The sequence below is a fragment of the Phocoena phocoena genome, chromosome 14 (genome assembly GCF_963924675.1).
Source record: "Phocoena phocoena chromosome 14, mPhoPho1.1, whole genome shotgun sequence".
NCBI classification, from domain to species: Eukaryota; Metazoa; Chordata; class Mammalia; order Artiodactyla; family Phocoenidae; genus Phocoena; species Phocoena phocoena.
Genome location: NC_089232.1, coordinates 37,774,221 through 37,799,165, shown reverse-complemented (window position 1 = coordinate 37,799,165; position 24,945 = coordinate 37,774,221). Strand labels below are relative to the sequence as shown.

The 24,945-nt window shown below is 38.1% G+C and overlaps 1 protein-coding gene across 5 annotated transcripts in view; it reads left to right on the top strand.

Moving 5' to 3' along the window:
- Positions 1 to 339: 339 nt before the first annotated feature.
- Positions 340 to 24,945, top strand: part of EHBP1 (EH domain binding protein 1) — a 347,198-nt gene continuing 322,592 nt past the window's right edge. For 4 of the 5 annotated variants that reach the window (XM_065890717.1, XM_065890715.1, XM_065890714.1 and 1 more), the window contains exon 1: positions 1,678 to 1,781. In XM_065890717.1, coding sequence (XP_065746789.1) covers positions 1,678 to 1,781 — 104 coding nt within the window. Of the gene's footprint in view, positions 539 to 1,377; positions 1,782 to 24,945 lie in introns of those variants that run through there. The other variant, XM_065890712.1, reaches the window with a different exon arrangement.

The window sequence follows — 24,945 nt, the reverse complement described above, 5'->3', positions numbered from 1 at the left end:
CGTTCCGGCTGGGGAAAAAAACACCTCCAGAACTTGCGGGGGAGGGGGGCGTGGAGCCCTGTGATGGGCACCCGGGTCGGCCAATGAGGCGTCCCCGCCCCTTAAAGGCCCTGCCGCCGAGGTGGGCGGGGAAAGCGCGGGGCCCGGCCAATGGCGGCGGGGCGGACGGAGGTTGAGCGGCCGTGGGTAGGGTTAGTGTGAGAGGTACGGCGGGGGAGGTAATGATGGTGGTGGCGGAGGAGAAAGGCGGGGGAGGGGGTGCTGGACGCTGAGCGGCGGCTCTGGCAGGGTTTTGTAGGGTGGGGGACGGTCGCGGGGCGACTCCGTCCGGGAGGGGGCGGGCGTGAGGCGCGCCGTCCGCCTGAGGGGCTGCAGACCCCGGCTCCCGGGAGCGCCGCGGCTGGCTCGGCTGTTCCATGTGGCTCCGGCGGGGATGGAGGAGTCGGTGGCGGCGGCGGCGACTGCTGCTGCGGCGGCGACGGAGGAGCGGCGCTGAGGAGGGAACCGGGCCAGACTCAGCCCGACAGCGGGATTAGAGGTGTGAGGAAGGGGCGGGAGTAGACGTGCGGTGGGACCGGGGCTCTGGGACCGGGCTGGGGTCTTCTGGCATCGCCTGGGTGACAGGGACCGCTGGCGAGCCACCGCCTGCCTCAGCTGGGGGGCAGGGGTCTGGGCTCTGTGCGGGAGGAGAGGAGGCTTCGGCGGACTATTCCCTGAGGATGGGGGAGGGAGGCACTGCACCCCGCACCGTGCACTTGCCTCGCTGGTCATTGCTTCACGCCCAGGCAGGAGTTTCCATTTCCCTCCGGTTGGCAGCAAAGGTGGAGGAGAGCCCAAGTGGCCTGGAGCCGGGACACTGCCCTCTCTCTGCCTTGAGATTTCCCTCCACTCCTTTTTCCCCATCCATTTACCCCTCCGACTCAACAGCAGCGTTCTTCCCCGCTCCTTAATTTGTTCCACGCACATATTCTAGGACTCAGAGCTATTCACTATCGGCTGAAAAACAAAGTTTATTTTAAAATACTCCACTTCTTCCTCTGACTGGCGGTGGACATTAAACAGCATCCCTAGACTTTCCCGCTCTGCTCGCCCTTCTATGATGCTAGGAGAGGGAGGTAGGGCCCCGACTTTCGCCTCTCGATCGTTGTTGATGCTGATTACCTGATGTGTTGCTCCACGTCTTTGGTGTGAATTGTAATTTCTTCCTTGGTGTCTTGCATCCTTGATGTTACTGGCTTTTGAGGTTGGTGTTTTGTTTCATTGTTTGAAAAACATGCGGAGAACTGGGCTTGTCTGTTGCAGTGTTATCTAACATGGGTGGTTAGTCACTTCTCATGCTTCTCTCCTCATATTTTTTCTCTTTGTTTTGCTTTTCAGTCCTCCAGAATACACATCATATAACCCACGAGGTGGAATGGTGATGTCTCCATAAGGGAACCTCCTCTCACTCATCCTGTGATGTGTGTTATACTGTTCTTGACTGGGCCATTCATCTAAGATGTGATTTACCCTGTGAAACAGGGAGAAGACTTATGGACCCCAAACATCATTTCAAGTTGTAGTTGAGTTTCTTAAAGTACAGACATACATGCAAAGCTCCTTTGCTTTGGACCCTCTGCTTTGTTAAAGCTGCTGTGTTGCTAACCCAGAACTGCTCCACTGTTTTGACTGATCATCATGGCTTCAGTTTGGAAGAGACTACAGCGTGTGGGAAAACACGCATCCAAGTTCCAGTTTGTGGCCTCCTACCAGGAGCTGATGGTTGAATGTACCAAGAAATGGTAAGAAGTGCCTGGGCGTAGAGTTTGGTGTGCTGTGGCCTAAACTCACTGTGGCCTAAACTCTGCTGCTTCTGACAGCAGATTTACCTTTCTGTAGTGCACAAGTGTGTAGAAGCTGGGCGGGGTGCAGATTACTCTAACAAGTACTGTGGTGTGCACTGTTGCTGCTGGTACCGACCCTGTGGGTTTTAATTACTGCACTTCAGTATGGCTCAGAGGACTGTAACTATGAGAGCACACTAAGTACAGTAGATTTGGTCTTGAGGTCTTTCATCATTAGTCTTAGAATAACTTTGATTTTTATAACTTTAAGGAGGCATGAAGAATGGCTATTGAAATATTGTAAACATATATGCATATATTTTCATGTAACATATGTCTATGTTTCAATAGAGTTTTAATACGGAAATCTGTTCTTGTGGGGTGGTGATAATCTGTTTTAATTTGTTCTTGATCTTTATTTTTTTCGCTTAAAATAACTTTTCATTATTTGCATAATAGAGTGCCAGTCCATACAACCTTAGAAATTCTTTTGTTCTGTGCTTAGTCAGGCAACTGTGTTTTATTTTAATTGCCTAATGGGATACATTTCTTGGCCAGACTTAAGGAAGCAATTAGTAGTGCTTGTCTATGATTTGCATCTTTCCACTTGAGCAAAGTAAATTTAGGGCTTTCTTTTCACTGCCCTGAATGATAAGCAAGAAGAATTCTTATTTAGTCAGAGGAAAAAAGTTAATCTTAAGCAAATGGTACTTTGGGTTTTGATTTATTGCAGTGATTAAGCAGTATTACTGCAAAAGTAAGTCCATTTCCTTATCCACATGGACTGTAATCTCATGTCTGTGTTAATCTCTTTTTAACATCCTTTTTATTAAACGGAAAAATAGCTTCCTCTACTCGAGAACTCTTAAAGCATATTTGAATATTTATTTGGAAACTAGTTTCCGAATGCTTTTCTCTTGAACTTGTTAGGAATGTTGCTTTATGGGCAATTCAAGAAATGCATGTACTGATTACCTACTTTATAGTAGGCTCTGTGGCTTTAGAGTTGAATATGACCTAATCCCCACCCTCAAGGAGTTCACAGTCCAGGGTAATGACAGTCATGTAAATAAATTCTCTGTGATAGGTGCAATAATATAAATATGATGTAGGGATCTTTATCTGTCTCTATCACTTAACAGTTGGATATCCTTGGGGACAGGTTATTTACTCCTCTGAGGTAGTTTTCATATCGACAAAGGTAATAATGGTACCAATTCATAGGAAGGGTTATTGTGAAGATTAAATGAGTTAATACATGTAAAATACTTGGAACAATGTCAGGCACATAGTAAATGCCCAATAAAATGTCATCATTACTTACGAAGTTGGCAGACAAGGGAATAATCAACTCTTTAAGGGTAGGGTAGGGTGTGGGATGGCTTTCTTGGAGCTGAGTTGAGTTTTGAAAGATTCATAGTAATTGGCCAGGAAGCTAAAGGGGAAGAAATGAAGGATATTCTAGACTGAAGCAACAGCCTATGTAAAAGCATGGAGGCATGTGGCATGCTGGAAGTTCAAGCAGTGTAGTTGGATAATGATGGGGCTTAAAGTGTAGGATGGGAGGAGTGCAGTGGGCTATGATGTTTTAGAGGCAGGCAGGATTCAAATCATAAAAAGTAAAGTGCTGTTATACATGGCGTGGACTTTATTCTGTGGGTGATGGAGAGATAGGAAAAGGTTTTGAGCAGAAGAGACATTAGGTTTATATTTTGGAAAATCACTTGGATGACAATGTGGAGTAAGGATCAGTGGAAAAGGTAACTGGAGGCAGGGATGGTATGGTAGCTATTGTAATAGATAAGGTGAGAGAAAAGGCTTAGACTAAGGCAGTGGCAGAGGAAATCGAGAGAATAGAGCAGAGGGACACTTAGGACACAAAATGGATAGTACTTGGTGGTCATTTCAGTAGGGGTCTGGAAAGGGTGGGGATGAGGGAGAGGAATAGGTCTAGGTTGATACCTGTTTCTGGCTTGGAGGACTGGGTGTACTACTAACTAAACTAGGGAATACATGAGGAAAATCCTGATTACAAGTACTTCTTAACTTGGCAGTATGCTGGGGGCATCAACTTTAAGACGGTTAAATTTGAATCTCTTTTCTTAAGGGAAATAGAACATGTCAGGTGATCCTTTATTCACAACATGAGTTTCTTCCTCACAGTTTGCGTGATCCCTGGGTTTTATTTTTCCTTAAAAAGTGTGTAAGTTATTGTTAATGTGTCTCAAGGTGAAAGCAAGGATGAAAATTTAACTTGATTATAGGTGAATAGATGGCTTAATTATTTTTAGGGTTGGACATTATGGTACACCTGTTAAATTAGATCTTTATGATAAGGTCTGGCCTTAACACAAGAAACATTTGGATATTCTAGAATTTTTAGACATGTAGTTCTAAATATTTTGCATTTTCCCCTCTCATTTAAAAATATAGTTTAAAGCTAACGAGGTGACAGTGCCCAAAGAATAATATATTTGTTTGATGTCTTGGAATTTTATTTATAGGTGGATCCTTAAATAAGGCTTTAAAATCTTTTCATTACATACAAATTTGTTGTTATGATTTTTAGTTAGTATTCCTTTTGCCTTACTTTGCATAGGGTCCTTGTGATAAATACAGATTAGGCCCAATTTCTATACTTACATCCTTTTTTTTTTCATTCCTCATGTTGATGCTTGCAAGAATTCTTAAATTATTGGATATGTGTGCTGAATTAGAATCTATTTAAAGGACATAAGAATAAAAACAGACTTGGACACCTTGTAAGAACATTTTATCAGCTACTTTTACATTTTAGGTATTGTGTTGGTGGTATGGAAAAATAAAAGGAGAGGAAGGAAATTTAGAGATGCCAACTGAATAAAGGGAAAGAGGCATTGAAGATAAATTGTAGGTGTTGAGAGGATAAGAGGATTTATATAAAGTATAAATCAGAGAAGAAGGAATAAACTACAAAAAGAAAGGACAGTTAGCATTGCATTGGGATTGTGCCTTTGTAGGTAAACTGTATATAGGTGTCATTGCCTTTTAGAATCTTGCTACTTCAAGTGTTTTCTGAGAAGCAAGAGAGTTTACAAAAGCCTGTTAGAATGGCTGTCCCTCAGGCCCTGCCCTAGGCTTACTGAATCAGAATCTGCTTTTTAATGAGATACATACTATGCACATTAATGTTTAAGAAGCAGTATTTTAAAATGTTTTCAACCTTACCAAGTGCCCATTCATGACTCCAGGGTAAAGTATACTGATTTCTGCATGAATTTGAAACTCAAGGGAATGAAGATGAAACTCAATGGATTCAAGAAAGGCATGGAATGGAAGAGGTTGTTGATGGAAGAGGTTAATGGGAATCAGGATATGTTTTCCAAGGGAGAATGCATTATTTCTGTGATTAAGGAGAGGAGAAATGTTTACCATGTTCTCTTGTCATGGCCATAGGTTATGAACCTGGACATGACAGATAACAGGATGAAGGTAGAGTTTCAGGAGGCCGTCTTTTTTTAGATGTAGGCCATGAGCAAACTCACAGCATTTTACCTTGATCAAAGGATGGATTCTATACATTAGAGGGTTTGGAGTTTCTGCTTTCCCACACTTTTCTTTGTTGCTGTCTTACAGTATTTTGCATTTGCCCAAGGTGGTGTGTTTCCTTAGTTCAACAGGGTCTAATTCATGATTCTTTCTTGGCGTAGTGGCTCTAGAAGTTAGGTCAGGAACAAAACCCAGAAAGACTTCTATTCATCTGAGAGAAGGAAACTATACTATGAAGTCCTGTTCCTCATCACTCCTTGATAACCAGGTAGAGGCTCTAGCAAATTTGGAGATGATAAGTGTTCATATTCTTCTTATTGTTGTCCCCAAGTCATTTAATTATTAATCTCACTTAACTGATGTAGCTCTTGGCAAGTGGTGAGACTGGCCGCTGGAGATGAGTTTGAGAGAATGAGACTGTGCTGTCTTTTCTCTCTTACTTTGTCTCTTATCCTGTACTTTTTATCACCTGCAGCCCTTTAGATTTTAGAGAAGTCTTCGCTTGTACGAGCTCTCAGGCTATTCGGGTGTTTGAGGAAACTACTTGAAAGTTAGCACGTTGTGGTATCATTGTGGCAGAGCTCAATTCTGATAGGAGCTCCCTTACATGATGAGAACCATTATGAGCATGTATATTTTCTGTGTATATCTATATATCTTCTACATATATGAACATATTTTATCTGTTTTTATATTTCTTCTATGTAAGTCTTAGTTATGGCATTCAAAAAGTATTTAAAGTACTGTAAACTTCTCCCCCAAAGGCATAAATATATTGGTTTCTGGTTTTTCTGTCATGTAAGAGTTCCTTTTTCTTAAATATAGTTTTAATTATAATTTATTTTTAAAATAGGTAATACAATCACACGGTTCAAAATTCTAGAGGTACATAAAGATGTTTATATCCCTGAAAGTAACCCCTCATTTTCTCCATTATTCCACAACTCTTTGCAAACCTTGTGACTTCAGGATTTGAAAAGTAAAAAACTAGCTCTTCCCAGTGCTTAAGTGTGTGACGCTGACCTGTTAGATAAAATATGAACTCCTTAATCTGATGTTCCAGGCCCTCTGTAACTGATCCCAAGTTAGTTTTCCAGTTGGATGTTAGAATGCTACATGCACTGTACGTATTAACTTGAGTTTACGAAGGCCAAATTACATTAATAAGTACTCATCCAGATCCACTTCTTTGGGTGGCTTAAGCAAGCATTTCTCTGTTGCTCTACTGGAGTGAGCTAAAGGAACATCCACCTTGATGTGAAAAACCTACTTTTGAAATACATTAAAAAAATAATAATTGAAAACAAGCTTGGTGTGCTTTAGGAGTATCTAGAAGGCTGGTGTGTCTGCAACACAGTAGAACAAGCTAAAGTGATAACAGGTAAGTTTGAGAGGTAGGTAGGGGCTGGATCACATATGGTCTTGAGATCATGGTAAGGCTTTTGGATTTTAAATGTGATAGGAAGCCGTGGTAGAGGTTTGAGCAGGGAAGTAATATAATTTACATTTTAAAAAGCTTATTCTGGGTACTTTGTGGAATATGAACTGTCCTGAGTAAAAATGGAAGCTAGGATGCTATTGCAGTAGTCCAAGTAGCAAAGCAGTGTAATGGTGGAGGTGGTGAGAAATAATTGGATGTATGTAGGTAACACACACACATGCTCCTACTACACTTTATTGAGGTATAACTTACACTTTTACATACAATAAAATGCATCCATTTCAAGTGTATCATGCAATAAGTTTTGACAAATGTATAAACCCATGTAACTAGAAATACATTTTTTGAAGATGTAGTTGACAGGACTTAATGATGGATTAGATATGATGTAAAGTGAGAGATGGATCGATAATGACTGCAGGGTTTTGGCCTGAGCAACCAGTGAAATGTAATACTAATTACAGTGATGGGGAACACCAGGGAGGAAAAGGTTTGGCGTGAAGGAGAAATCAAGAATTGGCTTTGCTTTCTTTAAGAAAAGAAGACATCCAGCTGGAGGTCTTAATTAAGCAGTTAATTTGAAGAGTCTCGAGCTCAGGGGAAAGAAGAGGCTAGAGTCTTGCAGTGTATAGATAGAATTTATAACTATAGGCCCATAGGAAGTTTTCTGTGGTGTCATAGAGATTAAGAGGACTGAGGATTGAGCCTTGGGACACTTCAACATATAGAGGTGGGGAGGAAGAGGAAGAGCCAGCAAAGGAGACTGAAAACAATCAGTAGTGAGGTAGGAGGAAAATCAGGAATGTGTGCTTTCCAAGGAAGCAAGTGCAAAATGTATCAGGAAAGGAGTGTTTAGCTGTGTCAAATACTTTTGAGAGGTTGAGCAACATGACCACTAGATTTGGCAAGTTGGAAAGAGTTGGTGACATTGAGGAATGGTTTCGGTGGAATTGTGGGGATGAAAGCATAATTAGATTGGGTTAGAGGAAAGGAAGTGGATACAGTCAGTATAGGTAATTATCTTAGAAAACTTTGCTACAAACTGGAGAATTAGGTAGTAGGTGAAGAGGGACGAGAGGTAAGGTATAGCTTTTGCATGGAAGATATTGCAGCATGTTTTAATGCTGATGGAAATGGTTGGTAAAGAAGGAAAAACTGAAGATGCGCTGGGAGAGGAAGTAACTTCAGGAGAAAGGTCCTTGAATGAGAGAAAGGGAACAGGATCTAGCACATAAATGGAAAGCTTGAACTTAAATAGAGGCAGGGACAATTCATTGTTACAAGGAGGGAAGCAGAGTACATGGGTAGGGAAGCATTTAGGTTGGTAGATTTGGTGGGGAAGGATGTGGACTTTCTCTTCTGTTGGCTTCTGTTTTCTCAGGGAAATATATTAAGAAGTCATCATCCAAGAGGGAGGTGACAGAAAGTTATTGAAGGATTGACAAGAGAGGAAGTATGAAATCGTCAAAATGAGAATGAATTGAGTAGGGAAATGTAGGATTGTTAGTGCTGAGGACCTTCTTAACATTGTGGTCATAGATATAAAGTGAATGCACCCAGCATGTTTGCATATTTTAATTCAGCTATGTTATGTTCAGTGCTTGGGTGCAGGCGTGGAATAGGCAGGGTTGGATTTAACCAGGGATGGGTTTGTGTCAGGAATGTGTAAGTGAGGAAAAGAAGGGCAAGGAAGTTGGGAGTGAATGCATGGGAGTGGTTATAGTGATGAACCATGGAGTATAGGATAGAAAAGGAGGAAAATAAGGACATGAAAGTTAGGATGGTCAATGGAAGAGTGAAGAGGATAAAGATTTTGAGATCTTAAAGAGATTAAATAGTTGTTGGGATTGGGATACCAGAGTGAATGAGCTAGAAAATTGGGAGGTAAGAGTCAGAATGAGATGTTTGATTTTGGAGGATGTGGTTAACAGTTATGACAAGATATAGGTGGTGGTCTCCTTTGCTTATTAGTTAAAAAAAAACAAGCACATATCTTCAATATATTTTTTAATATATTTTAAATTAATATGCTTTATATGTTAAATATGGGTATACCTTAATTTCTCATTTTTTTAAATAAATAAATTTAAGTAGAATTTTCCCCTATATTTAAATGGGTCATCTTTTGTACCTCTGGGGTCTCTCATTTCTCTTTAGACTGTAGCTGTTAGGGTATGACCATGGTGGTTGGTGGTTGAGATGAAATGGAGGAAAAGATTTTTGGAAGTGAAGAGGGCAATCAGGGAGTTTAGAGGTTATGGGACAAGTTATTTATGTGGCTCTTGGAATTGCTGAGAATAATTGGAGGAGAAATGGTTAAGACAGGGAGTCAGGTGCTGAAATCTTGATGAATGAGAGGAGAGGTGGGGCAAAAAGTTTTACTTTGCAAAACTTTCTGTTACAAGTTATGTGAATGTTAAGCACCTTATTCTTTGAAACAAAACAGGATAGTCTTTTCCACAAGATGAATTGTCAGAGGTAGATGTAATTTTAGTAGAGAATAAATTGAGTTGTTACTTTGTTAGTTATTTTATTTTTGTGTTTCTTGGACTGAATTTTTTTTTAAACTTGAATTGTTATGTAGAGTATTTTATCTATATTTTAAATGTTTAGTCTATGTGAAGTTCAGTTATACAAAATTCAGTTGTGATGGGTTAAGGAAAATAGTGGAGCGTCTTTATGCCATAAAGACATAATTGGATATTGCAGTGCTTACATCACAGTTGCCTTGACACCAGGCTCAGTATGCCTGTAGATCATTGACAACTTTGGCCTGATCCAAGTGGCCTCTTTTGTAAATAAAATTTTATTGGAATACGGCCATGTCCATTGGTTTACATATTGTCTATGGCTGCCGTCATACTAAATGGCGTCTTACCCATGCTAAATGAGTAGTTGTTACATAGACTGGATGGCTGCAGTTTGAACTATTTATTATCTGGCCCTTTAAGAAAAAGTTAACCTCTGCTCTAAATCATTGGAGTTACAGCTACTGTTTGTGGAATCTAGAGTCTGGTACTAATCTAGTACTTAATCTGTTAGTACCTCATCGTAAAATGGTGAGGGTAATAACAGTGCTTCCAGCATAGAGTTGTTTTGATGATTAAATGAGACAATACATGTAAAGTGGTTAGAACAGTGCCTGACATATAGTAAGCACTCAGTAAATATTGCCCATTGTCTTTATCTGATTATTTAAGCATTACATGGTGAAAAGAACTATCTAGAGAAAAGGAGTAGAGTGACTGAGAAGAAGACTGAAAATATGACCTGAACATTTAAAAGTGTTTGAGAAAGATGAACTAGCGCAGAAGGCTGGAGTGACCCGAGAGGTGGAAGTAGACCAAGGAGCCTGATAGCAGAAGTGCTGTGCTGAAATGAACTAAGTTTTGACAGTACTTCGACTTTTGGGGAAAGGAACTACCTCTTTTTGCTTCTGGAGCAAAATGGGTTCATATGGTTTTATAACTTTATTTCTTTTTTAATAACCACTTTAAGTAAGTGATTTTCAGCTAAAGAATATGGATAAGGAAACTAACTTAGTTCCTCCAAAGTAGAATTAACTTGCCAGCATTCGTGTGTGTGTGTGTGTGTGTGTGTGTGTGTGTGTGTGTGTGTCCCCTGTGGTGACTATTTATGATGTTTAGGATATATTTTTTTATGACAATTTTCCTTCAAATTTCTTTTCCCTATCATGACTTTTATAATGGCCCCATGGAATAAATTATGTCTTTTGGTAGTATATTTTTTAAATGAATTGTAAGGGATTATGCGAAGATGTTCTACTCTTATATGACAGTTTAGTTTCATATTAGTTTTGTAATTAGATGCTCAGGGAACTTAAAATTAGGCATTTGTAGAAATGTGCTATTGATACATCAATGTGTTTGTTCTAATTTTGTGGAACATATCAACAGAAGAGTCACTGAAGTAGTTCACTGCATAACATAAAAATAGTCTAGTGTGCTAAAGGAAAAATTGTACAAGCATTTTAAACTGAGTCTTCAATAGGGATGTTCATATTCTGCATATTTTTTAAAAGGAGTGGAACTGAGTTTGTGAAATTGGGACAGTAAAATTATTGCAGAATGCCATATATGTGTGTGTTATTTTTCACTCTTACAGTGATATTTTTAGGCCACTTTGCTAATAGACACCTAAAGAATTTCTTTGGTAAGTTTGATCTATTAAAAAACTTCCTGGGCTTCCCTGGTGGCGCAGTGGTTGAGTCCGCCTGCCGATGCAGGGGACACAGGTTCGTGCCCTGGTCCGGGAAGATCCCACATGCCGCGGAGCGGCTGGGCCCGTGAGCCATGGCCGATGAGCCTGCGCGTCCGGAGCCTGTGCTCTGCAATGGGAGAGGCCACAACAGTGAGAGGCCCGCGTACCACCAAAAAACAAAAACAAAAACAAAACAAAAATTTCCTGATGTTATTAATCCCAGTGTTGTTTTTATTGAAATACTTCTTTTTAAAAAAAGCCACTTCGAAAAATTGACTTTATTACTGCATTAACAATAAAAAAAAAGAATGACTTTAATGCGAAGAATTTATCACTTTAAAAGTTGATACTCTGCCTATGTCCGAAAGAGTTTGTCAGCTTGAGAATATAAAATAACACTATGTTGACTAATTTAGGGGTATAAATAGAACAGAGATAGTCTTAGAGGAGCAGAGAGTACATGTTACTAGGCACTTAAGAGGAGTTACCGCTGGACACTGGAGTTGGTTTTGAGTTTACTGTCAGCTGTGGCAAAAAAGGAAGCACATTGGCTCACCGAGTATACGTTCTGGCTGAAGAAAATATTCAAACTCATTTGCAGAGACTTTTCTTAGAACTTAATTAAAGCAGGATTTTTATTATGAAAAAAATGTATGACATTGGATAACGTCTCAAACTACAAAAGACTCAGACTTTTAAATAGGATAATGTTTATACCGACCCTTTATAACAACCCTGTATGAGAGAATATGGCTGAGGAACCTAGTTTTCTGATCATCTAATTTAAATCAAGGGTACACCTTGGAAAATTTAGAAGAATGAATATTTAACATAGATCATCAAGTTCTATGCTGTGCCATACAGGAGCAACTAACTACATGTTGCTATTTACATCTAAATTTAAATTAAATAAAATTAAAAATTCAGTTCCTCAGTCACATTAGCCACATTTCAAGGGCTCACTAGCCACATGTGGCTAGGGGCTACTATATTGGATGGTGCAAATATGGAACATTTCTATCATCACAAAAGGTTTTGTTGGACAGTGCTGTTTTAGCCATTTCCTCTCAAAACTGGCTAATTTCAGAATTTCTGGGGCACTCTGCAAATAAGGTGATTGCTGTCGTCTTTGGAAAGTCCTGATTCTGTAGGTCTGGAATAGTGCTGGCAAATCTGTCATTTTAGAAGTTCCTCAATTGCTTAAGATCATCAAGCCAGGTTTTAGAACTACCACATTTGAGTCCTCCTCAAATATCTGTGTAAAGTAAAGCTTTGGCAGATGTTAGGTGACAGGTCCTATTGGTACTCCAGAAATTATTAAGTTGAAAATTTGAATTGAATTTTTTTCCTTTGGTTCAGCTGTTTTGTAATGTGTGTGCGTGTGTGTGCCAAAAGTGAGAGCAATGTACTTCAGCTATGCCACATATAAAGTTGTCAAATTAATATAAACATTTGAACCAGTTCATTTATTCATTTTAAAAAAAAGTTTGCTCTCTTCCATAGAAGCAAGGACTGTTGGGGATAGCTAAAGATAGAATAATTTTTTTTTTTTAAAGAAAACTTTTGATGCTTCTCAAGTACCTGCACTGTTGTACTTCCAGGCACCATCTCTAGAGCTGCTGATTTTTTTTTCTCTGAAGATTCCTTAATTCTCTCTCCAATTTTTTCTGTTGCCAATGCCTTGCTGTCATCGTTTGTCATCTTTTGCCAAGGTGCATGGTTCTCAAAGTGTGCACTGAGGAGCCTAGAAAGCGCCGCAGAGAGCTCACAGGTGTGCCAAGGGATGCTTAAAAATGTTGAGGGAAATACAGCAACATCTATTGGAAACCACACAAACTACAAGCTTGAGGTAGCTCATTTGCAAAATTAGATTGTTATATTCCTTTCAGTGATACCATATTTTTACAAAGCTGAGTTTTTGGTAGTTGCTATGACAAAAAGCAAGTACCATGTGAAAATCCATATGAAACAGGAAAAGGGGAAGGTCGTGTCCAATCTGAATCTAATGTTTGAGAAGTTAGCAGTACTCAACACAACTTGTTAGGACATACATTTTTCTAAAGTTGTTTGGACCTGACTATTTAAACAGAATGGTTGGGCTTCCCTGGTGGCGCAGTGGTTGAGAGTCCACCTGCCGATGCAGGGGACACGGATTCATGACCCGGGCTGGGAAGATACCACATGCTGCGGAGCAGCTGGGCCCGTGAGCCATGGCCGCTGAGCCTGCGCGTCCGGAGCCTGTGCTCCGCAACGGGAGAGGCCACAGCAGTGAGAGGCCTGCGTATCGCAAAAAAAACCCCCAAAAAACAGAATGGTTAAGTATTTCTTTTAGCTTATGAAAAAATTACTGACACACTAATTAGGGCTTTGTCAACCCAGAAAGTTTGGGAACCTCTAGTATAGGCTTTTGTGATAGCCGTTAACATTTTCCTCGCCTCTTTTTGGTCCTTTGTCTATATTATTGTCATTGTTATCCTTCTAAAAGGAACCTTCTAGATTTCCCCTTTGTTTATAGGGTGCTGTTAGTATGCTAATTTTAATCTTTTAAATTTACCTTTATTCTATTTTACTAGTCTTTTCCAGTCATTTCCCTTAAGCTTCCAAAAGATTGTTTACCACATGCAAATAGTTTCCTTCACATGTTAGCTTTCATTCTCCTCTATCCCCTTCCAACAATCATTCAATGCAAAGAGCACGTAGTAATATACTCTATGGCAAAGTAACTTAATTGAAACTGAGTTTATTCATGCAATAAGTGGGCTTAGAAATTGAGTTTAATGGTTCAACTTTAATTTGAAGAGTACTCTAATTTACAAAATAATCTTTTAAAAATTGGTTAATTCATTTACTTTTAAACTTTTTATTGAAATTATTTTAGGTTTACAGAAGAGTTACAAAGATAATATAGAGAGTTCTTGTATTCTTTTCACCCAGCTTCCTTTGAGTGAAATTAGGGTAAATAAATTTACCATGGCCATTTATCAAAACTAAGAGATGAACCTAAGTACAATACTATTAGGCCAAAGTACAGACTTATTTGGATTTCACCAGTTTTCCATTAATATCCCTTTTCTGTTTGAGGGTATAAACTGGGATACCATGTTGCATTTAGTTGTCACATCTCCTTAGTCTTCTCCAATCTAAGACAGTTCATCAATCTTTCCTTGATGGTTTTGAAGAGTGCTGCTTATTTTGTAGAATGTTCCTCAAATTGAGTTTGATGTTTTTCTAATTAGACTGGGGTTATGGATTTGGGGAAGACACCACAGAGGTGAAGTGCTCTCATCACATCATATCAGAGGGCACATGATATCAACATGGCTTATTACAGTTGATTTCACCTTGATCAGTTGGTTAAGGTGGAGTCTGCCAGATTCCTCCACTGTTAAGTTACTATCCCTTTCCATACTCTGTTTACTAGCAGCCAGTCACTAAGTCCAGTATACACATGGGGCGGAGAATTAAGTTCCAGTTCCTGGGAGGAGAGGTATTAAAAACTTTGTGGATATATGTTAGAATCACCACAGAATTAATAAATTTTAGAGGGGAGATACTTTGAGGTTATGTAAATATCCTGTTTCTCTTTAACAGGATATTTTTTTGTGGTACGCGGGCCTCTCACTGTTGTGGCTTCTCCTGCTGCAGAGCACAGGCTCCGGATGCACAGGCTCAGCGGCCATGGCTCACGGGCCCAGCCGCTCCGCGGCATGTGGGATCTTCCCGGACCGGGGCACGAACCTGTGTCCCCTGCATCGGCAGGCGGACTCTCAACCACTGCACCACCAGGGAAGCCCCTCTTTAAAGTTTTGATCACTAATTTCCAATTCATTAGTAGGTTTTGCCTGCAGCACTTATTACAGTGTTCTAATGATGATTTTCTATTTCCCTTATTCCTCTTTTATTGTTTGGAATTCTTCTGTAAGGCAGAGTTGACCTTTCTCATTATTTATTCAGTTATGTTATTTATACCAGTTTGGACTTATATTTATAAAATAACCTTTTGATATTGTTACTGCCTTTGGTACTAAGGTTCTGGTAGGGGGTATATTGTTGCAACATTTTTTTTAAAGGCAACTTTATTTTGAAATAATTTCAGAATTATAGAAAAGTTGCAAAAGTAGTACAAAGAATTAATTCCTGTATGCCTGCCACCCAAATTCCCCAGGTGGTAACATTTTATCATACATGCTTTATCACTCTCTCTTGCTCTCTGTATGTCATTTTTTTTTCCCTTAACATTAACCATGATACCCTTTATCCATAAATGCTTAAATGTATATTTTCTAAAAACAAGGATATTTTCTTACCTAGCCAAGGTTCGGTTTACCAAATCAGGAAATAAACATTGATTTATAGCAAAAGAAGAATTTCCAGGGTCCATACATTACATTTAGTTGTCACATCTCTCACTCCCCTCTGATCTGATAGAGTTCTTCAGTTTTTCTTGATCTTGATACTTTTGAAGATGTTGCTGAATTTGGTTTTGCCTATTGTTTCCTGTGACTAAGTTCAGATTATGAGTATTTGGCAAGAGTACCAAAGTGATGCTGCATACTCACTATATCATATCAAATGTGTGTGTGTATATAAATATCTTATTCCTTATCAAACTTTTATCCACTAGTTGGAGCATTCAGTGTGGTTATATTTTAATTCGAAACAGATAGGTTCATTCATTTTTATTTGTATTTCACTTTAGAAAATCCCTCTATCCTTGTTGAAGTAATTAACTGATTAATTAATGAAATTTTAATGTTGTTCCTCAAATAAGAACTTTTTTAAAAAAAAGTCACATGATGTTGATTGGTCCCATTATTGGTGATGTTAACTTTGATCACTTGCTTAAAATATTGTCTAACAAGTTTCTCCAATTGTAAAGTTACTGTTTTTTTCTTTGTAAATATCCTATTCCTTATCAAACTTTCATCCACTAGTTTTAGCATTCAGTGTGATTATGTTTTAATTCAAAACACCGATAGGTTTATTTGTTTTTACTTGCATCCCACTTTAGAAAAGCTCCCCCCCAATTCTTATTAAATTAATTAACTTATTAATTAATGGAATTCTAATGTGTTTCCCCAAATAAGAGCTATTTTTTAAAGGGTATATCTCCCCATCCCATCTATTCTGTTCCTGCTGCCTTGTCCTTTTTCCCTTGTTCCACCCAACCCCTGAATGTAGCTAGTTTCATTATTCTGGGTTTCTTCTTATTTTTAAAAACAGATTTATTGAGAGATAATTCACATACTATACAATTCACCCTTTTCAAGTGCTCAATTCAATGGTTTTAGTGTATTCCTAGAGTTGTACAACCGTCATCACCATCTAATTTTAGAACACTTTCATCACTTCCAAAAGAAACCCATACTCATTGTCAGTCACTCCCTATTCCTCTGGAACTCCCCTCCTCTTCCTCTTAACACTATTTCTTGCTCCTGCCCTATCCTTGCTCTCGGCAACCACTACTCTACTTTTCTCTTTTCATTTGCCTATTCCAGACATTTAATGTAAATGGAATCATACTATATGGTCTTTTGTGACTAGTTTCTTTCAATTAACATAATGGTTTCAAGATTCATCCACGTGTAGCATGTATCAGTACTTTTCTTTACCAAATCATATGCTATTGTATGAATATACTGCATTTTATTTATTCTAAATGGGCATTTGGGTTGTTCCCACTTCTTGGCTATTATGAATAATGTTGATACGAACATTTCCGTCCTGGGTTTATACGTAGAAATGGAACTGGTAAGTCATGTGATAACTTTAACTTTTTCAGGAGCTGCCAAAACATTTTCCAAAGGGGCTACTTCATTTTATATTCCCACCAGCAATGTATGAGGGTTCCAGTTTCTGCAGCTGTCACCAACACATCTTATTGTCTGTTTTATTTTAGCCATCCTAGTGGGTGTAAAGTGGTATATGATTGTGGCTTTGATTTGCATTTCTCTAATTGTTGGATGATGTTTAGCCACGATCTTTTCATGTGTTTATTGGCCATTTACATATATATATGGAGAAATGTATATTCCAATCCTTTGCCCATTTTTAATTGTGTTTTTAATCTTTTTAGTGGTGCAATGTAAGAGTTCTTTATATATTTTAGATATTATACATTTGTCAGATATGTGATTTGCAGATACTTTCTCTCATTCAATGAGTTGTCCTCACTTTCTTTTTTTTAAATTGAAGTATAGTTGATTTACAATATTGTGTTAGTTTCAGGTGTACAACAAAGTGATTCAGTTTTAAATACACACACACAGACAGACAGACACACACATAACACATACACACACACATATATTCTGCTTGAGATTGCATTGAATCTATGGATCCAGTTAGGAAGAACTGACATCTTGGCGATATTGAGTCTTCTTATCCATGTACAGGGAATCTCTCCATGTATTTAGATTTTTAAAAATTTCTTAAGAGTTTTTTAGTATTCCTTATATAGATATTGTGTGTGTGTGTTTATTTATTTAGATTTATACCTAAGTATTTCATTTTTAAGTGCTAATTCAAATGGTATTGTGTTTCAAATTACAATTGTTTGTTCCTGGTATACAATAAAGCAATTGATATTTGTATATTAACCTTGAATCCTGCAACTCGCTATGATTGTTTATTTCTTCCAGGATTTTTTGTTGATTCTTTGGGATGTTGTACATAGATAGACAGTCACGTCATGTGTAAGCAAATATAGTTTTATTTCTTCTCTCCCAACCTGTATACATTTTATTTTCCTTTCTTATCTTACTGCATTAGCTAGGACTTCCAATATGATTTGAATAGGAGTGGTGAGAGTGGATATCCTTGCCTTGTTCCTGATCTTACTGGGAAAGCATCCCGTTTCTCACCATTATATATGGTGTTATAGTTTTTTTGTAGATGTTCTCTACCAAGCTGAGGAAACTCCCCTCTACTCCTAGTTAGCTGAGAGTTTTTACTATGAATGAGTGTTGGATTTTGTTAGATGCTTTTTTTGGTATCTAATGATATGATCATGTAATTTTTCTTTTTTAGTCTGTTGATGTGATGGATTACATTAATTGATTTTCAAATATTGAACCAGACTTGCATACCTGGAATAAATCCACCTGGTTGTAGTGTGTAGTTTTGTTTTTTTTGTTGTTTTTTTTTTTGTGGTACGCGGGCCTCTCACTGTTGTGGCCTCTTCTGTTGCACAGCACAGGCTCTGGACGCGCAGGCTCAGCGGCCATGGCTCATGGGCCTAGCCGCTCCGCAGCATGTGGGATCTTCCCGGACCGGGGCACGAACCCGTGTCCCCTGCATCGGCAGGCGGACTCTCAACCACTGCGCCACCAGGGAAGCCCGTTTTTTTTAAAATGCATTATTGGATTTAATTTACTAATATTTTCTTGAGGATTTTTGCATCTGTGTTCATGAGGGATGTTGGTATTTAGTTTCCTTTCTTATAATGTCTTTGGTTTGAGTATTACAGTAATGCTGGCCTCATAGAATGAGTTAAGAAGTATTCTCTCAGCTTTTATTTTTTGGAAGAGATTGTCTGGAGAATTAGTATAATTTCTTCCTTAAATGTGTGGTAGAATTCACCAGTGAACCCTTCTGGGCCTGGTGCTTTCTGTTTTAGAAGGCTGTTTATTATTAATTCAATTTCTTTAATAGACACAGGACTATTCAGCTTACCTGTTTCTCATTATAGGGGGTTTAGTAGATTGTGTCTTTCAGGAAATTGGTCTGTTTTATCTAGGTAATTAAATTCATGGGCATAGAGTTGTTCATAATATTCCTTTAGTATATTTTTTAAGGTATTTTTAAAAAAATTATTTTATTTATTTATTTTTGGCTGTGTTGGGTCTTTGTTGCTGTGCGCAGGCTTTCTCTAGTTGCGGTGAGCGGAGGCTACTCTTTGTTGCGGTGCATGGGCTTCTCATTGTGGTGGCTTCTCTTGTTGCAGAGCATGGGCTCTAGGTGCCCAGGCTTCAGGAGTTGTGGCTCGCGGGCTCTGGAGCGCAGGCTCAGTACTTGTGGCACATGGGCTTAGTTGCTCAGCAGCATGTGGGATCTTGCCGGACCAGGGCTCGAACCCGTGTCCCCTGCATTGGCGGGCAAGTTCTTAACCACTGTGCCACAAGGGAAGCCCTTTTTTAATTTATTTATTTTTTGCGGTACACGGGCTTCTCACTGTTGCAGCCTCTCCCGCTGCGGAGCACAGGCTCCGGACGTGCAGGCTCAGCGGCCATGGCTCACGGGCCCAGCCACTCTGCGGCACACAGGATCTCCGGGAACGGGGCACGAACCTGCGTCCCCTGCATCGGCAGGCAGACTCCCAACCACTGCACCACCAAGGATGCCCTTTTTTTTTAAACGTAGTGATTCACAATTTTTAAAATATTTATTTATTTATTTATTTTGGCTGTGTTGGGTCTTCGTTGCTGCATGCGGGCTTTCTCTAGTTGCAGTGAGTGGGGGCTACTCTTCATTGTGTGCAGGCTTCTCATTGCGGTGGCTTCTCTTGTTGCGGAGCATGGGCTCTAGGCATGCGGGCTTCAGTAGTTGTGGCCTGCGGGCTCAGTAGTTGTGGCACGCGGGTTTAGTTGCTCCGCGGCATGTGGGATCTTCCTGGACCAGGGCTCGAACCTGTGTGCCCTGCACTGGCAGGTGGATTCTTAACCACTGTACCACCAGGGAAGCCCCCCTTTAGTATCTTTTTAATGTCTACAGAATCAGTACTGATGGGCCCACTTTCATTTCTAATATTAGTAATTTGTTTACTCTTTTTTTTTCTTGTTAACCTGGCTAGAAATGTATCAATTTTATTGATCTTTTCAAAGAATCCACTTTTGGTTTTGGTTGATTTCCTGTTTTCAGTTTCATTGATTTCTGCTCTAATTTTTATTATTTCTTTCCTTCTGCTTTGGATTTACTTTGCTCTTTTCTAGTTTCCTAAATTGGAAGCTTAGATTAATGATTTTAGATCTTTCTTCTTTTTTAATATTGTGCATTCAGTGCCATTAACTTCCTTCTAAGCACTGGTTTTCTGGTTCCCACAACTTTTAATAAGTTACATTTTCATTTTTATTTGTTCAATATTTTAAAATTTCTCTTGAGACTCCTTTGACACATGTGTTGTTTAGAAGTTCACTGTTTAATCTCCAAGTTTTTTTGGGTTTTCTAGCTATCGGTTATTTATTTCTAATTTCATTCCATCATGTATGAGAGCATACCTTGTATGATTTCAATTTTTAAAAATTTGTTAAGATGTGTTTTATGGCCCAGAATATGTTCTGTCTTGGTGAATGTTATATGTGAGCTTGAGAAGAATGTGTATTTCTGCTCTGGTTGGATGAAGTATTCTATAGATCCAGTTGATCGATGGTGCTTTTCAGTTCAACTGTGTCCTTACCTGATTTTTTGCCAGCTGATCTTTTAATTCCTGATAGAGGTGTATGGAAGTCTTCAGCTATAATAGTAAATTCATCCAGTTCTCTTTACAGTTCTATCAGTTTTTGTCTCATATATTTTGATGCTCTGTTGTTAGGCTCATACAAATTAGAGAATGTTATGTCTTCTTGGAGAACTGACCCCTTTATCATTATGTAATGCCCCTCTTTATCTCTGTTAATATTCCTTGCTGTAAAGTCTCCTTTGTCTGAAATTACTATAGCTGCTCCAGCTTTTTTTGATTAGTGTTAACATGGCATATCTTTTCCATCCCTTCCTTTTAATCTATATGTGTCTTTATATTAAAAGTTAGTTTAGGGCTTTCCCTGGTGGCGCAGTGGTTGAGAGTCCACCTGCTGCTGCAGAGGACATGGGTTCGTGCCCCAGTCCGGGAAGATCCCACATGCCACGGAGTGGCTGGGCCCGTGAGCCGTGGCCGCTGAGCCTGCACGTCTGGAGCCTGTTCTCTGCAACGGGAGAGGCCACAACAGTGAGAGGCCCGCGTACCGCGAAAAAAAAAAAAGTTAGTTTATCACAGACAACATTTATTTAGTAGACTCAAGTTTAGTTGCATCTTTTTTTTAATCCATTCTGAAAGGCTGTCTTTTAATTGATTTATTTAAACCATTCATGTTAAAATGATTACTGATACAGTTGGTTTAACATCTACCATATTTGTTACTGTTTTCTATTCTTTGCCCTATTCTTTGTTTCTATTTTGTTTTCCACTCTTTTTCTGCCTCTGTTTGCTTTTTTTCCTTCTTTGGTTTTAATTGAGCATTTTATATGATTCTACTATTTGTCTTCTTCTAGCATATCAGTTTTATTTCATAAAGGATTTTTTTTTTAGTCATTGCCCTTGAGATTGCAATATACATTTACAACTAACTAATCCAGGTCCTTTTTCAAGTAACACTACACTGTTTCACTGATAGTGCAAGTATCTTAGCATATTCCCAGTTCCTCCCTCCTGTCCTTGTAACATTGCTGTCATTCATTTCACTTATCTATAGGCTCTAATCATCAAATGCATCGTTGCTATTATTATTTTGTACAAATTATTATATGCTAGATAAATTAATAAGAAAAATGAAAAATTTTACTTTGCCTTCATTTTTTCTCTAGTGCTCTTCCTTTCTTCATGTAGATCTGAGTTTCCGACTTCTGACCTATATGTTTCCTTCTCTCTGAAGATTTTTTTTTTTAACGTTTCTTGCAAGGGAGGTGTACTGGTGATGGATTTCCTCGACTTTTGTTTGCCTGAGAAAGTCTTTATTTTTCTTTCACTTTTAAAGGATAATTTGACTAGATAAAGAATTCTAGGTTGCATTCCATCCCCCTCACCCCCCCCCCGCCACACCCAGCACTTTAAATACTTTATTTCACTCTCTTGCTTGCATGATTTCTGAAAAGCAGTCCGATGTAATCTTTATCCTTCTTCCTCTATAGAAAAGTGTTTTTCCTCTGGCCTCCTTTAAGACTTTATCTTTGATTTTCTGCAGTGGAAATATGATATGCCTAGGTATAGATTTTTAAATATCTATCCTGCCTGGTGTTCTCTGAGCTTCTGGATCTGAGGCTTGTTATCTATCATTAATTTTGTGAAATTGTCATTATTGCTTCAAATATTTCTTCTGTTCCTTTCTCTTTTTCTTTTCCTTCTGGTATTCTCATTATGTGTACGTTACACCCTTTGTAATTGCTCCACAGTTCTTGGATATTCTGTTCTTTTTCATGCTTTTTTCTGTTTCCATTTCAGTTTTGGAAGTTTCTACTGACATTTCTTCAAGTTCACTGAGTCTTTACTTGGCTGTGTCCAGTCTGCTGATGAGCCTATCAAAGGCATTCTTCATTTCTGTTACAGTATTTTTGATTTCTAACGTTTCCCTTTGATTCTTAGAGTTTCCATCCTTCTGCTTTATTACCCATCTGTTCTTGAATGTTGTCTTACTTTTTCCATTAGAGACCTTAGCATATTCATTGTAGTTGTTTTAAGTTCCTGGTCTGATAATTCCAACATTTCTGCCGTCTGAGCCTGGTTCTCTACTGCTTGCTCAGTCTCTTCAAACTGTACTTTTTGTGTTTTAGCATGCTTTGTAATTTTTTTGTTTAAAGCTGGTCATGATGTACTGAATGAATGGAACTGAGGCAAATAAGCCTTTACTGTAAGGTTTTATCTGGATAGGAGTAGGTTGTGTTTACTGTTTGTTGTAGCTAAAATTTCCTCTGTGTACCTTTTATTTATTTTTAAATCTTCCTTGTTGTCTTGGGGTTTCCTATATATTGAAACATTATGTATTATAGAAACACATAATGATGATTAATGATAATTTCTACATATGAAGCTCTTACTCTGTACTAGATTAGATACTGTGATATATGGTTTATACACATTATGCCATTTAATCCTTAGAGTGACCTTATGAGGGAAGGCACTATTACTTACTGTCCCCATTTTACAGAGGAAGAAACTTAGGCATAGGAAGATAAATAATTTTCTCAACATATGCAGCTTATTAATGGGGCTTAGAACTGAGATTTAAACTCATCTCAGACCCATAAAGCAGCCTGACTCCAGAGCTTGCTTTCTTAGCCAATATGTGTGTGTGTAATGAGCTAACTGAAGCTTTCTGAGTTCTTAAGTGAATTGGTTTGTTTTGTTTTAATTTTACTTAGAAATATTTGATAAATGTCAAGGTCATAGTATTGGGCTTAATAGTTTATTATTACTATTATTATTTTTTGGCCATGCCGCATGGCTTGAGGGATCTTAGTTCCTCCACCAGGGATTGAACCTGGGCCCCAACAGTGAAAGCGCCAAGTCCTAACCACTGGACCGCCAGGGAATTCCCAATAGTTTGTTATTTTTAATGATTAATAATGTGTCCTGTATTTCCAGTAGGGCAGTAGGCGGTTACTACAGGAGAAAATGGTGTGTAGTTCCTTTTGCAAAAAGATAATTTAAAGAAAGTTCACCATAATAATAAAATTATGTTAATTCTAAATGAGGATTGATAAATAGGTTCTCAATACGTTGTCTAGAAAAGATAGATTTCTGTAAATCAGGAAAATCTGCCATTTCATTAATTTAGAAATCATTTTTCTTATTTCAAGTTTATTGAGTTATTTTGCAACATATTTGTAATAGGCAAGAACAATTATAATCATAAAATTATATGCATGAACTTTTAAGGAATTTTAATTGTACATCCTTCTTAAATACCATCTTTATCTTATTTTTCACATACTTATGATTTCTTAGTATGTACAAAAATACTTCTAGTTTTTATTTTGTATTTTTACCTCCTTCCCTCTTTTCTTCCAGTGCACATGAATATTTCTTTATTTAATAGCTATTGGTTATTTTGGGTATTTTTTTCTTGGAAGACTTTAGTTGTTAAATATTACAAGGTCAATTACTGTTTTAAAGTGATTTTTATATAGTATATTTGAGATACTGTAATTTAACTTGCACTTTAAATTTTTTCCCTTGATGATAACTAACTCTGTGTTGAATAACACAAATGCTATTAATTGACAATCTTTTATTTTTTCTTTAAAAAATATCTTATTTCACTTCTTTCCATAAGAAGTGTTTCTGTGTCTCTTCTGCTATAGTTGGATGGTTCACTTCACTGTTCTATAAACATGCCCTACTTATTCAAATCTCTGCTTGAATAAGTTTTTAATACTGCTCTGCATCTCTGCCCAGTCTTACCGTGTTCAACTCTTCCTTCAAGGATTAGCAGAATTCTTAAAGCCTTCCTCAATTCTTGCTGTTAATGATCTCTTTTTGTTCCTCTGACCATTTAAAACCCTGATAGTCAATAATACCACTAAGAGTAGTTAAAAAAAAAAAAAAAGTTAAATTTACATACTGATTATGTGCCAGACATTTTGCCAGGTGTTTTCCTTGAATATTTCATTTAGTGCTCACATTAATTCTGCAAAGTCAGTACTGTTAATCTTCAAATGACAGACCAGGGTGACTTGGGCTTAGAGAGGCTGATACTTGCCCAAGGTCACACAGTTATTGGAGCCAGGATTCAGGTTAGGTCTATCTGATTACAGAGTCTATACTCAACCACTTTGTTAGTATTTAAATATTTAACTTCTTTTTTTGTTCTTTTTTCTCATTCTTGTAACTTAATCTTTACTAGATTGTAAAATCATTGAGGGTAAGACCTTATTTCTAATATGAGCCAAAATGCATGCTGATAGTTTTTGAGGAGTACCAGAATATCTTATAGGAAGTTCAGTAATGATTACATATATATATAAAATAATTTTAATGGTTTTTTTTGATATGTACAAAAATATTTTATGATCGTTATCTGTAAAGTAAAACCATCCATATACATGATATATTAAATTATGCTTCCTCCACTTTGGTTTCTTAAAAATGTAGTTTTCCCTATTTAAAAGCAAGTCCTTTACAATAAAAATCATAAAATTTAGAAAAATATAAGGAGATATTACCTATAATCCCATCACCCAGAG